General features: G+C 44.1%; 1 protein-coding gene across 2 annotated transcripts in view; it reads right to left on the bottom strand.

The window, feature by feature from the left end:
• Positions 1 to 731: 731 nt before the first annotated feature.
• rap1aa (RAP1A, member of RAS oncogene family a) overlaps positions 732 to 15,608 on the bottom strand; it is a 40,859-nt gene continuing 25,982 nt past the window's right edge. For both annotated transcript variants that reach the window (XM_066703411.1, XM_066703413.1), the window contains exons 2-8: positions 11,934 to 12,022; positions 9,176 to 9,244; positions 9,005 to 9,061; positions 8,518 to 8,658; positions 2,951 to 3,094; positions 2,587 to 2,705; positions 732 to 1,631 (exon numbers count right to left, since the gene is read on the bottom strand). In XM_066703411.1, the coding sequence (XP_066559508.1) occupies positions 2,616 to 2,705; positions 2,951 to 3,094; positions 8,518 to 8,658; positions 9,005 to 9,061; positions 9,176 to 9,244; positions 11,934 to 11,990 (558 nt within the window). In that variant the 5' untranslated portion in view covers positions 11,991 to 12,022 and the 3' untranslated portion in view covers positions 732 to 1,631; positions 2,587 to 2,615. The remainder of the gene's footprint in view (positions 1,632 to 2,586; positions 2,706 to 2,950; positions 3,095 to 8,517; positions 8,659 to 9,004; positions 9,062 to 9,175; positions 9,245 to 11,933; positions 12,023 to 15,608) is intronic.

The following is a 15,608-nucleotide window of genomic DNA, read 5'->3' as shown; positions in this document are numbered from 1 at the left end:
GGAACCAAACAGCAATTTGTTTTAAAGTGTAATGAAACGCTTAGTGATTGGTATGAAAAGTACATAAAAATAAGCTCCCTCTGTCCCCCAAGCTTGAACCTGGGCTCCCCCTGCTGGACAAAAACAGATACACCTCCCAAAAGGAGTTTGGTGTTGGGTCATCTACACAAAATAGATATTATAGAATAATTTAGGTGATTTTACGATTACAAATGACTGGATAATTACATTGTGTGCAAATACCAAACATTACAAATCTCAGGTTGTCCTACTATTGCACCCCCATGAGCAAAATGAAAATCTTATCAATGAAATTCAGCACCTTAGTCTTTTACATGTTTAATTATGGTTCGTTTCTTGGCAGGTGGCCTTAACCAGGGAGACTTACAGGTTATATGAGCGGTTTCATGATCCCTACCCACACCATACTAACGAGATTGTGCTCAATGTGATAACCTTGGCATTCAGGCTATTGACAAGTCAGGTCCCAGTCCTGTCCGTCCGTCTGTGGAAGAGGGATTGTCAAAATTCTCCACTGATGAAAAGCACTGAATAAATATGACATTTATTTATTCATTCAAACGGCTGACAGGTCCGCCGCGGTACTTTTCTGAACCGCAACGTCTGAGCAACGTTCAACAAGGTGAACCGAAAATTAAAAACTGAAACAATTAAAAAAAAAAAAAAAAAAAAAAAAAAAAAGAAAAAAAAAAATTACAATGACAAAAAAATAATGAAAATGTACTAAAATTTAATCATTCATAAAAGCTGGAAAATTATTTTTTTGAGACAGGAAAACACAAGAAGCAACATTAGAGTTGGTTTAGTATAATATATTTCAGCTTCGAGAGACATAGAAATTAATTTCCCCCCTTTTTTCTCTATAAAAGACCCTTTTTTCCCCCAAAGCATTATTATGCAAAAACCAAAATAAAAGAAAAAGAAAAAACATTTGGAATTAGAATATATTATGGGGAAATATGAAAGGCCTATGACTTCAATATAAAACAAAGTCACATAGGAAAGACAAATATTACTTGCTGGAGAGAAAGTCCATTAATGTAGGGAAACCAAAAATATATGTGGACTTCAATCTATTACTGTTGACACAATTAGTGCTTTATAAGGGTACACGGTAATAAAAAGGCCGATATTTCCTCGAATCTCGATTCCACTTGCAACATCTACATATATAATTTTAAATGTGTCCATGCTGTTTTTTTTCTTTTGTTTTTATTTATTTATTTATAATCATACAATTATTTTTTTTCCTCCATGTCTTTTAATAAGTATTGCAATGGCGAAAATACTGCAGTCTATTTCTTTCTTCCGTTGAAACGTTTAGTTTTTAAAAACAAGCAAAGAAAGAGCCGAGGGGAAGAGATTTCTCAGGGACTGTGTTTTTAAAGGTCGATCCATTGTCCAAAAAGACAAACGAAAAAATCTTCAGGTTGGTTGATATAAAAAGCAGAGAGGAGTCTGTCAGATATGTTTTTTTTTTTTCTTTTTTCTGTTGTAGTCATAGTAGTAAATCGGTCATTTTGCGTTGCTCTTTTATAAGTTTTCATTTATTGTTGACGGTTTGGAATGCTGGCACTTTCCAATTAGCAACAGTTCTTCATTTCAGCATTCTGGATTGAGAGAGAGAAAAAGAGAGAGAGAGAGAGAGAGAGAGAGAGAGAGAGAGAGAGAAGAGAGAGACACTACGGTTAGGACCAATTTAAACAATTTAAAAATAATCTGCTTAAACCGACGGCAGGAGACAGAGGCACAGGCCGAGGGATGTTTGTGATGCCGGCTCTTCGGGGTCTTGGAGGAAGCGTGTGGCGTGATGATGCAAAAAGGGGCTGTCTGATTGGGGCGGGGGACACCGTTGCACTGCTCGGCGCACGGGGCTGCCGGCTGGTGGAATCAGAGTGGCTTAATCCCATTAGCCACGCTCCAGTGCTCTCCGCGGCACAGACAGACACGAGTAAAGGCAGCCCCGAGCCAGTGTCCTTTACAATAAGCGTGTCTGTCTTTAATTACGAAGGGATAACGAATCGCCGGTGGAGATTGGCGCTGCTGGAGCCGGGGAGAGGGGCGGAGTGGAAGTCGGCCTGGATAAGGACGTCTGCTCAGAAATATTATTCATCTGAGCTCTGCACGACACACACAAGGCTCGGCGACCAGATACAGCTGTCTACGTTTGCTGGCTACGGCACAGTCACAGCGTTGGCCAAAGGAAATATATCCTATATAAATGTATCCCACCTACTATAGCCAGTAGGTGGGGCTGTTTCTCTCCCGGAGAGCGCTTGGGAGAGATCTGACACGTTTCCTCCAGTCTTTGAAGGGAAAATACCAGTGTGTGACATTTAAAAAAAACATACCACATAACCACTCATTGATGGCACAATTACTCGCCACGAGACGTTACAGATCTAAAGGAAGCGATGCCAACCTATTAAAGCGACAGTCAAGCGCACACACCAAACTAAGAATAACTGTATCACAATCACTGGGACTCTTCTGTATGTGACAATCCACCACGAAACTGCACTGACACAAACGCCACCACTGGCACAGCCTCTCTCCAATACGCACCTGGCTCAGAGCTGCTGCGGGGGGGAGTTTTAGAGCAGTAGGCAAGAGGATTTCTTTTTTGCCTTTTTCTTTTCCACTGGCGTTTTCCTATTTATCTGTCTGACCAGGTCATAGAAGATCTGCATCAGAATGAAAGCAAGAAAGAGAGAAAAAGATCAGGTTAGGATTTTACCACCCACAGTACAGCTTGAGATCAATTTATTAAATCCACAGTAAAGCTGTTAAGGGTATAGCCTATTATATGACACAGAAAATGTATCTGGACCCAGATTTGTAGCTTAAAAACTACAATTCCTCCCCCGAGACAGAGCGACGGCAATCTTTGCTCCGGACTCTGATAACCGGTCAATCGGGATGTCCTTACCTCGTTAACGTTGATCTTTGATTTCGCAGAGGACTCTAAAAAGGCACAGTTGTTCCACTGTCTGGCGAGGTTCTGGCCCTGTTCCTTCCCCACTACCCTCTCCTCCTCCAGGTCACACTTATTCCCCACCAGGATCATGGGGACCTGCAGAGTAGAGAAGGGAAACCGAGCTTAGAGACAGGGCCGGCGACAGAGTGCGCGCACAGAGGCGTGGGCTCAAGCCTGGTTCAAACAGAAATCCGTTTTCTAGTGGTCCCCGTTGTGACCAAATCGGAAGACTGTATGAACAGGTAGGAAGGCTAATGTTAGATTGGACTATGATCATATAATTATAAAATTAACACCAACATGTTTCTCTGCAAAACTACTGTAAATTCTGACTACAAACCAAAGTCCGTTGGTCAAATTACCGGTATCATGTAAAGACAATACCGTGGGCTGGGACTGCTATCATGTTGACACTGTACAAAATGAGCTTCACTTTCTGGACCTCCAGGCTTACCGTACTTTTCCTACTGTATTCCGCAATGGATGAGCTGTAGGAGCAGACTGTGAAAGCAATACAATGACCTGCACACCGAATCTCTGCCACACTCATACCAAAGCACCTGAAATAACTTTTTGAAAAGCGGCTGCAGATCAAGTACCACTGCGCCGCCGGCATTTGAAAATAAGATCTCCAGTGCGTTTCTGGAACTGCATTTCAGTGATAAAAGCGAATGGACTCAAGGGTACATTTTTAGACCATGGATATCGAATGGGATAAAAGGAATGATAATTTCTTGCCCAACAGGTGAGCTTATACAACACACTGGAAGTCACAAAACAAATGGAAATCAGTCAGTCAAGAAATAAAGCATGTGTCCCCGTGCGAGTGGCTCGGTGTGAGCTTCGTGAGGGACACTGATCTCGGCTTCGATGCCTTTTGCCTGCGTGACGTTTCTAGCATTGCAATGTGCCTTCGTTCTCAACGCTAGCTCAGGATTGGAGGCAAAAATAAACACGTGAGAAAATGGATTGTGAACAGAACTATACTTCCTGCCCTGAATTGAAAGGAAATAGAATAATTTCAAATTAACCAAAAACACGTCATCCAGAAGTGACAAAGAATTGTGCCGGAGTGCTGCGCGGGAAAACGGTAATACCCAACAGATTGCCGAGACCTAAATTTGTCCCTAGTGTTGTCACGAGCAGAATTATGACTCCGATACTGATTATTAATCACAATATTTAACCAGAAACGACACAATTTTTAACGTATTAGCCATCATTTAAATGCACATAAGCACAATTAGTATATTCTGCATTTCTTGTAGAAACGCTATACACTAAATGTCTGCAATTAATTATTATAAGTGGAGGAAAGTTAAGTGCCTGAAACTCATGACGACGCGAGACATTAGAAGTAGCGAACGTAACAAAAATCTAGTACCGAACCGTTTCCTATTTTGAATCTTGGGCATACCGTAACACTAGTCCTCACACACTTTAAACTGCATTCAGGTACACTGGGTGCTGAAAACAAGGTTACTAAATGCCTTACACATCCACCTTATTGAGCTGATCCACAGGCAACTTCATTTTAATAAAAATCTGTCAGTCAAAATCCTGTCCTGTTCATATTTCCCGTAGCATTCGTGGTCTGGCTGCTCTGGACTGTGATGAAGTGAGCAGAAGGGGTTTTCTGGTCAACCACAAAGTGCTCTCGAGTTCCCAGCTTGTTGGTGCATCATGGGATGTCTGCTAGGGAGCGTCTACAATGGTGCCTCAATATGTCTGCAATTATCCCACAATACAGTGGTAGAGTATCTGCACGTTTCCACAGCACGCGATCACCTGACTGCACGGCCGACAGCAGGTTTGCCAGCGTCTGTGACGAGGCGAGGCCGGAAACACAGACTTCCGACAGACAGACAGGTTCTTCCCTAAACGCACACGCTCACAAAGGAGGCCTTTCAGGAATGTGCTGGGAAGGTGTGGGCCTGTCATGAAGTGCAGGATACTGCCAGCCCTGGGAATGTGATGTTTTTATTTTCTTTCCCCCGCTGTGTTAAAAGCCCTGCCAAGTGAAGTGGGTCGGCACGCGGGGCAGAAGACAGCGTCCTCTCTTGTGAAGCTGCCACGAGGAATGTTTAGACTGAGGAATGGGCCGTCCTGTTTGGACTCTAAAACAAGCTCTTGGCCCAAGTTTCTTTGGAAAAAATAAAACTGGCAAGCTTTCCACAGCAATATCAACAGGTATTTCTGAAAAATACTCGGGGGAGAAACCTGGAGTCCCGAAGAAAGCACACTCAGCAAAACTGCACAAGAGCAAGGGCAGGGACTTTGTGACATTTATGAACTCAGGGGCTCCTGATCAAAGCAAGCCTCTTAATAAAGATCCCCATTTCAGAGGGAGAAGCAGTGGTGAAATTTTACATTTCCTTGTAAGATTGTATGAAGCTTTTAGGCAGATCAATAAATACAGTAATGTTTTTTAAACCTAGAAGAAAGGCTTCTCTGTGGACTTGCATCCTTTGGCCTGGTTTTGTAGATGCTAGGAAGTGCACAGGGAAGCAAATCAGCATTGCACCAAGGACACCACAATGAAATGCTTCCCCATTCAACTTCCTCTCATTCCACTACATATGCTCTTCAAATCTACATATTTTTTCAGTTTCCCTTATCTGGAGTCCACACACTAGGTTACACAAACAGCATAAAACTCCTCCTCTTACGTTTGTGGGAAACGTACCAAAGAAATGTCAAGAATCGTGGGTTTCTGACCAGCGTGAGGGTGGTCCCTCTCTTTGGGGAACATCTATGAATCTATGAGAACTGCTTTCTGGACTAAAGTTGTATATGTTTGTGTTTTTATCTGCGTTTGCTGAGGTGGCAATATTGAAGAATCCCTGTTTTGTGGGGATGCTTGCAATTTCTGGTTTATTTTACTTACACAATTGTTTATTTTAATTTCTGCTAAGAAGTTATAATTTTGAAAATCGGGCCGTAGTTCATCTTCTCAGTGACGTACTCCCAGATGAGTTTATTGGATAAAACACAAAACAAAAACAAAAACCAGGGGCTGATCTTAAAGACTCAGAAATAAATAATAATCATGAATCAATAAACAGGCGTCAGAGTCCAAAACAGTACAAGGTCTCGGGTGGTCAGGTAACCTTTCCTCTGCCAGCTAAAAGCCAACCTTGACCAGGAGGCTGCGGTGCTTTCATGGTTAATACAAAACAGGGACCTGAAGAAAGGATCACGTTTCGTAGCTTCCCAACTCCCAACCATAACCAAAAAAGGCCATCATGTGGACTGAACGCAGACGCAGCCAACCCAGCCAGCGCTGTGCAGGAATCTGATCGCAGCGCAGAGGTGCAGTGCGTTTCCATGGCAAGAAACAAATAGCTCGACGATTGACATAGAGGCCGACACACCGATCTGCGCGGGGACCCGCCGGATTTGTTTTGTTCGCCTCTGGAGAAAGACGAGAGCAGCTTGGTAGCAGATTCTTTTCTCTGGTAGTAGTAATCTGGAACGCCTTTTGCCAGCTTGCCTGCGGAAGTTAACTACAGATGACTACAATTTAAAGTCTCGCAATATGACATTAATTTATCCTCGGTTGCATCTTAATTCCTCGCCCTTGTGTTATTACCGAGATGTTCTGGCTTCAGTTTTGGGCAGGGACAGAGGTCAGTGGGCTGAGCGAGTTCTTGTTCATGATTTTAGAGTGCAGAAAGGGAATATGGTGTTCCACAAGCGGAAGATAAATTAACTAAGCTCAACTGCAGCATAAATTGGGGGGGATAAATGTCTTATTTCGAGAAACTAGAGAATGTTCACCCCTCCATGCATCTTAAGGTCTAAATAGCTGACAATTACACCTTAAAAACTGGAAGGATCCCAGGGATTAAACATCTGCAAGACGGCTCTTGGTGGAAACAAAAACAGTAAGGATCCATCTTGATCTACCGGCCATTTCTGCGTCACCTGCAAAAGCGACGGCCGGTCCGACCAGGCTGGGGATCCAGTCAAGGTAGCCTGAATGAATACTCTGCTCTCTCGTGCCTTCTGGCCCCGCCGTCACACCGTAGCAGGAGGCAGTTACAGAGTGTGGAACGGCCGCTGTTGCTGGGACACAACTGGACCACAGAAATAAACGGTAATGAACTGAACACTGAGTCACAATAAGGGCCCGAGATCTTTTGTCTCAGTGATGCTCTCAGCAGCCGCCCCTGTCCGCATGCGTTTCGATCGCGGATTAGGATTAAGGGGGTCAGTGGACTTCACTGTGTTCACTCATGCGGCATCGTCCTCGTAGACCCCCGCGGCTACTGCACAGAACTAAGGTGGCTATGATTGAGACAGTTAGGTAAGGGGTGGAGTTGGACGACAGCACCTCAGAGAACCCTCGCTGCATTACTTATTCAAATATCTACTCCCTCTTGGGCTTTGTTTTTCCGATTACTCAGGGTTTACCCTTCACAAAACTCCCACGAGTTCAGGACCTCATGAAGGATACAATTCAAAGAGTGTGTCAAAAGGTGTGGCTCTTTGAAAACAGTTACATTTGAAAGATAGTTTAATCAAAAGATTGGAGATTGAGGTCCTTTACTTCTACAGAGAAAACGTAGAATGGTTTTGCGGGGCTGTCACACCCAACCGTGGTGAAAAACAGGAAAGGGGGTTGGGGGCGAGGCGGCTCTTGAAATATCAAAGGGAGAACTAAAATAAACAGGAAATGAGAGATAAATGAAAGCATCCTTCAGAAGAGCGCAGGGGCTACGTACACGAGCGCGTCTGACAGCAGCCACGGCCCGAGGCAGCCGGGACACGGACGAGAGCAGGAAACACTGGGGCCCAATCGATGAGCCTTGTGGAGGACGCGCCTGGTTTGTATGGAGTCATCACTATAGCATCAATATATCACCTATATACGATCACCATCTCTAAGACAACAACCTTACCCAAGACGAGTGCCGTATGAAGTCAGGAGTAGAAATTGTGATCGACAGGCCCTGTATCCTATGATTTCCCTTCCTGGGATGTCAGGATGAATAATGAACCTGACCGCAGCACACAGTCAGCATCGATCATTCATGCTCAGTACATTGCTCAGCCCTATCGATCCATCTCTGTAACACAGATGTGCCTGCAAGTGGAGAAACCGCTGCAGCACCAGATGCCGGGCTGTCTGTCGGCGTCCCGTGGGCCCTGCCAGGGAGACATTACCCCCCCGAGGGAACAGCCGCCTGCCTCCACCGACTGCCTGCCAACAGACTAGTCCGTTGGCACTGCGTTGGAGACGTGGCGAAACCGAAAGCAGGAACCCAAGCGCCAACTCAGTCCTATCCTATCATCAGCACGATCGCAAGAAGCGTTTGGATACGTTGCATCTTGAGCTTTTGCAGCGATCTGAAATTCATTCCATCTCCGGGACATCACAGGCTCGAACACACCCACAACATACACTGACACACGCAACACACAACTGCTCGACAATGTCAGCATCTGCTTTGCTGCCTAAAAGTCAAGACAGGCACAGAGGTCCCTCAGTCTAAGGGTAGGAGGTTGGCACTCACGTCTTCGGTGTCCTTTACTCGTAGGATCTGTTCTCTCAAGTCCTGTAGATCGTTAAACGTCGACTGTGCTGTGATAGAATATACTAAAGCGAAGCCCTGGCCGTTCTTCATGTACAGGTCCCTCATGGCTGTAAACTGCTCCTGTACAACACAGACAGGGAGGAAGGGAGAGAGACAGGAGTGAGTTTGTTCTCAGCTATAATTATCCCCCAAACCGTTCCCCCATTTAACTTTAACTTTCACATTAACATCACTTTTATTCAGCCTGTCTTGTAAGCGCCAACTCTTATTAAACCTCCAGAACCGAAAGCAAGTTAGACTGCGTTTAAGGAGAGTCACAGGCCGAGTTTGGATCTGGGCGACAGATGTCCCCCGTGTCACAACAGTCTCAAATCAACGCCGAGAGCTCCACCCAAACCACCGGGACCTGTAATCTCCAGTCTGACCTCCTTATCCCTGTGAAAACTAGAATTAAGAGTCCACTTACTGTCCCTGCTGTGTCGAGGATTTCAAGCATGCACTGCTGTCCGTCTACTTCCACTTGCTGTGCAGGGGGAGAAACAGAAGAGGAAGTTGAAATAGGCAGTCTTAATATCAAAAAAGTACGACTAAGGAATAAAAAAAACCTACAAAAAAACAGGTTTTCTGGATCACATACCTTTCTGTAGGAGTCTTCTATTGTGGGGTCATATTTTTCAACAAATATTCCCTGAACGAATTGGACGGTCTACAGAGAAAGAACACAAGAGATAGGATGAGATATAATACAATTGATATACGCAATACAATGAGCTTATTCAGTCAAGGCTTCATATAATATTACTAGACACAAATGGAAATGATTCAATGAGCAGCACTATTCAACAAAGTACAAACACTATGAGAAAATGGGGGGGAGGGGGGAAACACTGCTGTAGAAAATGCTGCGGAAAAAGATACTGGAAAACGGTTTACTGCCATGTCACAAAAAGGCTACAAAACTCCAGATTTACATTTTTCCACTGTTTACCTGCTACCTTGTGTTAAGTGACTTATTTTTGGCCATACTTGGAGTGCTGTTCACCAGCTAAAGTAACCAACCAACTAACCCAACCGACTAACCACACTTATAACAGAGTGATACTCAAACAGCCGCAGTAGGAACCCAATTCTCAATCTGAAGAAAACACTCCCATCACCACGTTTATACCGTACTAATTAGAGAAATGCTAGACCGGGACCTGAAGCAAGGTCATTCGCTTCAAGGGGGAAGATCTGTGACTGCCTATTCCTGAACACACTTCAGGGGAAGACGGAGACAGAGGGAGGCTGGCCCCCGGACGCACTGTGTGGCAGGCCAGAAAGCACGGTGACTCAGACGAGAGCAACATCCCTGCAGGGGGCTTCAGTACAGAGAAACACTATTAAAAGAGAACGCAGAGGAGCCCGGCGAGGCGAACAGAGTAAGTCATTTCAGTGTGCAACCTCCCAGCTGCAGGGACGTAAGCATCTCCTCAAAGTTAAGACCAGGAGTAAAAGAATCAAAACTCAATCTCAAGTCACCAAACTAGCTGTGACCGTAATCCACCTCAAAGCATGACCGATTATCGGTGACTCAATATATTTGAGTGAGGGGAAAGCAGGACAAAACTAAATCGAATAAACTAAGCAACCTTTCCTCACCTTCAAATCGCCACATTGGGAATTTCAATCATTTTTGTTGGTTTCAGAGATTTGAGAGCAAGCTTTAGATTGGACCCCAAAGCTCCGAATATCTGTCTCTGCCCACGATTATCACCAGATTGATTTTGTGGGGCTATGCTTTTCTGCGATAAAGTTTCTGAATTAACAGAAAAAATCTATACAAATTGAAGCAGCTGTTAATCTATCCACAGAGCAACACAAACACTTCTCCAACTCTTGTCCTTCAATTTATTGTTTTATTTTAATTGCGATCAAAATCAATATCACTGGCAGAAACAAACCCCTGAGAATCAGACCGGCAATAGAAACATGAAAATAAAAAGCAGCGACACACTACCTTTTCAAGCCAAGCTGTTGGGCTTTTCATAATAACCTTGCAAAGCATGTTATCACAGCAAGAGCAATAGAGCAAATTCAATGCATTTTCAAGCAGAAATTATCGAGTACCCAGTTTTCTCAAGTCTGATAACTCCATCTTTAATACCATATACAGATGCATAAATATGGTGGCTTTTGACAATAGGCTGAAATGCCTAGTTTTGGGACAGTGTTTGTATACCGACATGATTGTGAAAGGGTTGATTTCCAGTGGGATCTGACCATACGCAGGTTGGAAGAAAAAAGGTGCATCATGCTATCTGACGTTATTACAAATGCCCCCGAACGTGCTATTTCTCCTCTCGCTTTGCTCCTTAATACCGGCAAAATTAATTCTCATTAAAGGCCAAGAACAAAGGCAATGGCGAGAGAGGGGCCCGATGCCAGCAGGCCCCATTAGAGCGCCTCTCAGAGCTGTTAATAGGGAACCTCAGCCCTGACCCTCACAACCCTGCCATTCAATCCTGAACCGCAGCCAGAATCAAATTCTTCAGGGCTGAGCTGCGACCGCCCAACGAAAAAGTCCCGCCACAGAAAAACTAACAGCTTTGAGAGAGCGAGGAGAGCACAAAACAGAGCCAGCAAAAGCATAGCCATCCCCGGTGTCTTGACTTTGAGCACCGCCCAACACTGTGTATAGTTGACAGGCTCACATGTTCAGTGCAGGCATGTTGTATAACTTTTGTCCTGCACCGTGTTTAAACACCACATGGCTAATTCCAGTTCCAAGCATCAATGGCCATGTGGGCCTCGCTGTTTCTGGCAAATTATTTTGGTGGTGTCCGCATGTCAATCTTGAACGGTTTTGCTCCCGGCCATCTTTCTGAAAGCCGGAGGAGGGAATCTCGCCGGGCCTTTCCATCCGGAACGGCGTTCAGACGCTTCCTGACAAGTACCGCTCGGAAACGGATTTCATCTCTAGTCCCGATTTAGCCATCTTGACCCACAAAGGGATGCATTCACAAAGGACAGGGCAAACCACCAACTCCGTCCGGACATCAGGCGATATAATGAAATGCTTTCTATTAGGATACGACTTGGAAACTGTCATTCAGAGGTGCATTAAATGGGGGTTGCATTTCAGCGTGGGAGGAACACAGCCACTGGGGGGGGGGGCACAGTGTGGTGTAGCGTTCAGAGCTCTGTACTCCTGAGCAGAGGCTCGTGGGGTCAATAACAGCTAGGAGACACTGCTACCCTTGAGCAAGGCACAGTACCCAGAATGCTCAAGTAAAAACACAGCTGTATACATGTAAAAATAATGTGACACTAACAATTGTCACCCTGGATAAGGGCATCTGCCAAGAAATAATAATAGCGGATAACGCCAGGCGGCCGGCACTCAGGGCACTCACCAGAGCCGACTTCCCCACACCTCCCGATCCTAGCACCACTAGCTTGTATTCACGCATGGTGTAGTCACGTCACCAAACAGCGTCTCAGTCTGCAAGAGAGAGAGAGAGAGAGAGAGAGAGAGAGAGAGAGACTTTAGTTGCCTGTTGGCTGCAGTTGTCCGAGATTTCAGACACCTGAATAGGATAATCAAAATGATCAAAAGGTTATAGAAAAATACAGGTAAAAGAGCAAGTGTAGCAGGGGATTCCATGAATTGACTGTAAAAGACCACAGGAATATTGAAGATATACACCTATACCTGGTCTACACCCTGTTCAGCGAGCACACTATTCTAACTACACAGTTGTGGTGTCTAATCTTCCAGTACATAGTTCAGGTGGTCACAGAGGATCAGGGTTGCAGTTGCATGTAAAAACAAAAATGGCACATAGGCTAGTCTAAACAAAACAATTTAAATGTAAATCTTGCCCCCCCACACCGGGCACAGGACACCAGGAAACCGGACTAAATGCTTTCACTGTGCATGCTTAAGAAAGTGTCCTGATTGGAGAACCCTGATGAAGATATCAAAAATAAAATACATTATTCTCTGTGCCTTACAGCAATCTGCTAACCACGTCGCTTTTCGAAACATTAGGGGTGGCCACTTTAAGATATTCAACTCTTGGCGTTTTTAAAAATTACAGAGCCGACTGCGAGAAGACAGGTGATTCAGGGATATATAGAAAATGAATAATGCAAAGATACTAATCCCAGAGTATAAAACCCATCATTTAGCTTAGGATAAGATCCAGCTATACATATATACAGGGTGCTCACAATTTTTTAAAATATTTCCTTGGTATTTCAATGCAGTAGAAGAGATGGATTAACCCATCAGTTCCAGCCAATAAGCAGCTTAGAGACTTTCTCCTCTCTCAGTTCTCAGGCGTAGGGAGTAGCAAACGCACATTAGCGAGTGTGAAATGACTCGTCGCTTTGTATTGGGTTTCTTAAGTTTGGTAGTGCAGGAGGAAAAGATTTACATTTTCTGCCCCACCATTTTTCCTGTAGCACTTTAATGTTGAGGGGTTTTCCCTGCAATTCTGCCCTAACACATACAAACTGGAATTTCCTTTGAAGCGGCCTGCCATGAAAAGAAACCAAATAAATACAAAGGGAGAAAAAAGCTTTGTAGTATTTCCATTGTCCCGTCACGAATACGAAAGTCTTAATAAAGGAGCGCGCTCTAGATTTGTTGCAAAGGTAGAAAGATATCATGGTTGTAAATTAAACAGACTACAAAATCAGTTGTAAAGCTTCGGTCCTCACACAAGGATATTAGAACAGGAATGTTGTGCGTGTGAATGGGTGTTGCAATCGTTAATGTGAACAGTTAGTTTTCTCCCCCCAACAGTCCCACTCCCCGGTACAAAATGGTTCAAGCATGACAAGTTTTGAGAGAGATATAGAGAGGGAGAGAGGGAGAGGTGCATATTAAACTTCACAGCACCACCACAACTTTCTCCAACGGAGAAACCGGCATCAAATTGGAAGTGAGTCTTATTTATTTTTTCATTGTGCTATCATTACAGCCGTATCCTGGCGTCTCCCAGGGATCTCAATTCTAGGGAATCTTGACGGATGAGTGGAAAAAAAAAAAAAAAAAAAAGAAAAAGCCTGCTTATCCACCCCTCACACAAAAAAGTGCACCATATATGGGCATCTATGGTCTTCTAGAAAGGGCGCATACACGACCTTAGACCATCTCTCGTCTCGTAAACGTCTTCTCCCTCGTGTTCCAGCAACAAATAAGGAGAACGGCCTAGCATTCTCGTAAACAGTAATTACACACTGCTACTGTAACGTGCCAACAGGCTCTCTCTAAACTCGCTCGCACAAACGCACTACCTCAGCAAAACCCATTTCAAACAATGACATCATATTTTTTTCCTTTTTTCCAGAGGCTTTTTTGATCTCCATGTAAGGCTTGGAACGAACACATGGAGAAAAAAAAAAACACCAAAAGTCTAGATTACATGGATTTCAGAAATTTTTTAATTTGGCTCTGGCTAAAATCTACAATTCAAAAAAAGAGGGAAAAAATGCAGTGGAAAAAAAAAGGGCAAGATCAGATAAGATAGTACACACTGCCTTTAATAGCAAAGTACTTTTAATGGCAACATTTTCTGTGAAAGGAGGCCTGCAATTTGCTCTTCTGGCGCTTGCCACTTCCAGCCTTTTCTTCGAACAGGGACGCCATATTTGAGAAGAAACTCAAATGAAAGTAAAATCTCTAACAAAGTTAATTAAACATTAAAAGGGCTCCTTCAGCATGGTGCAAAGCAATGCATGATTACTGAGTACATGCCATATACTGCTCATTTTAGGAGGGATATAGGCTGATAATAGGGTTCAGGGATGCCCCAAAATCACTGTCCAGACACACCTGACCTCCAATACAATTACATGATAATCCACACAAACTGATCCCAGAGGCTACATTCAGCCCGACTTACAGATCTCAATTGCCACCTGCTAAACACCTGCGAAACATGGTAATTGTGAGCAATTAAGCTGGTAATCAGCTGTTTGAACAAGTCCAGGACTCAGGGCGGAAGAAAAAAAACAATCACTGTGGCCACCTGCTAACAGAACTGTGGGCACTCCTGCGTCAGGGATTGTCTTAGAGAGAGTTTACAAAGCTCTACAGCTGATGATGAATCTTGTACATTATCTTAACAATAACATGCTTAGAAATGTTGCTGACCGCGAGAAACAGTTTGTATATGAAAAAAACAAATATAATCACAGAGTTTTGTTTTCAATACAGGGAAAGAAAAACAAAACAAAAACTGCATTATTATTTAGATCACAGTTTCCAAACCCCACATCAGTCAGCAGTCATTCAATCTTCTCCGCGTTCTTGTTTTACAAGCAACCCCCCCTCCCACCCACCACCTGAAGGAATGAAATAATCTTTAAAACTCCACCCGCCGTCCGGGGAGATGAACCGGAGGGGCCCTGCATCTCAATCCAAAAACACCAAACACCGCCTGGAAGCAACTGCCTCCCAGAGATCATGCAGGGGCTGAGCGGGAAGCAAGGGAGAGTTGGGAAAGAGGTGGGGGGCAGTGTGCGAGTATATTATTTAACCCCATAAGGTCCATAGTGTCTTTCGTGCGCTGCATTAGGGATTTATAACAGTGTAGCTCAACTGAAAAGATAGATACGCCCGGTGCAGGGAATATCTGGAGAAACAAAAGTCATGAAAGATGAAGGAGAATCTCACACTGCACGTAGTGACATGATAAATAGATGTGCATACTTGTTCTAGAACCACACGGCAGGAACCACTGAAGATATCAAACCACCACATGATACTTCCAGGATATCTTGACACTTTCTACACTACAGTGAGCGCTTTTTGAGAACAGATTACGCCCAATTACCAGGCTCAACCCCGATATTAATTGGGACGCCTTCACATCCTTTAAAGCAATTAACGGATTTGTAAGAGAGGACATGAGAAAATTCCTAGACGGCTACCGTATGCCTTTCATGAGATCCATCTAATCATGGCTGACAATTAGCCTAATCAGTCTCCACAGTCACCAAAGGCACCTTCAGCATCCCAATCTTTTATGTAAATAGCTGAAACGAACGAACTCCATATGCCAATTTGTGCAATAAGA

This window comes from Amia ocellicauda, chromosome 5 (genome assembly GCF_036373705.1).
Source record: "Amia ocellicauda isolate fAmiCal2 chromosome 5, fAmiCal2.hap1, whole genome shotgun sequence".
NCBI lineage: Eukaryota > Metazoa > Chordata > Actinopteri > Amiiformes > Amiidae > Amia > Amia ocellicauda.
The sequence above is the reverse complement of the archived record's forward strand: the minus strand, read 5'-3'. Positions and strand labels throughout refer to the sequence as shown.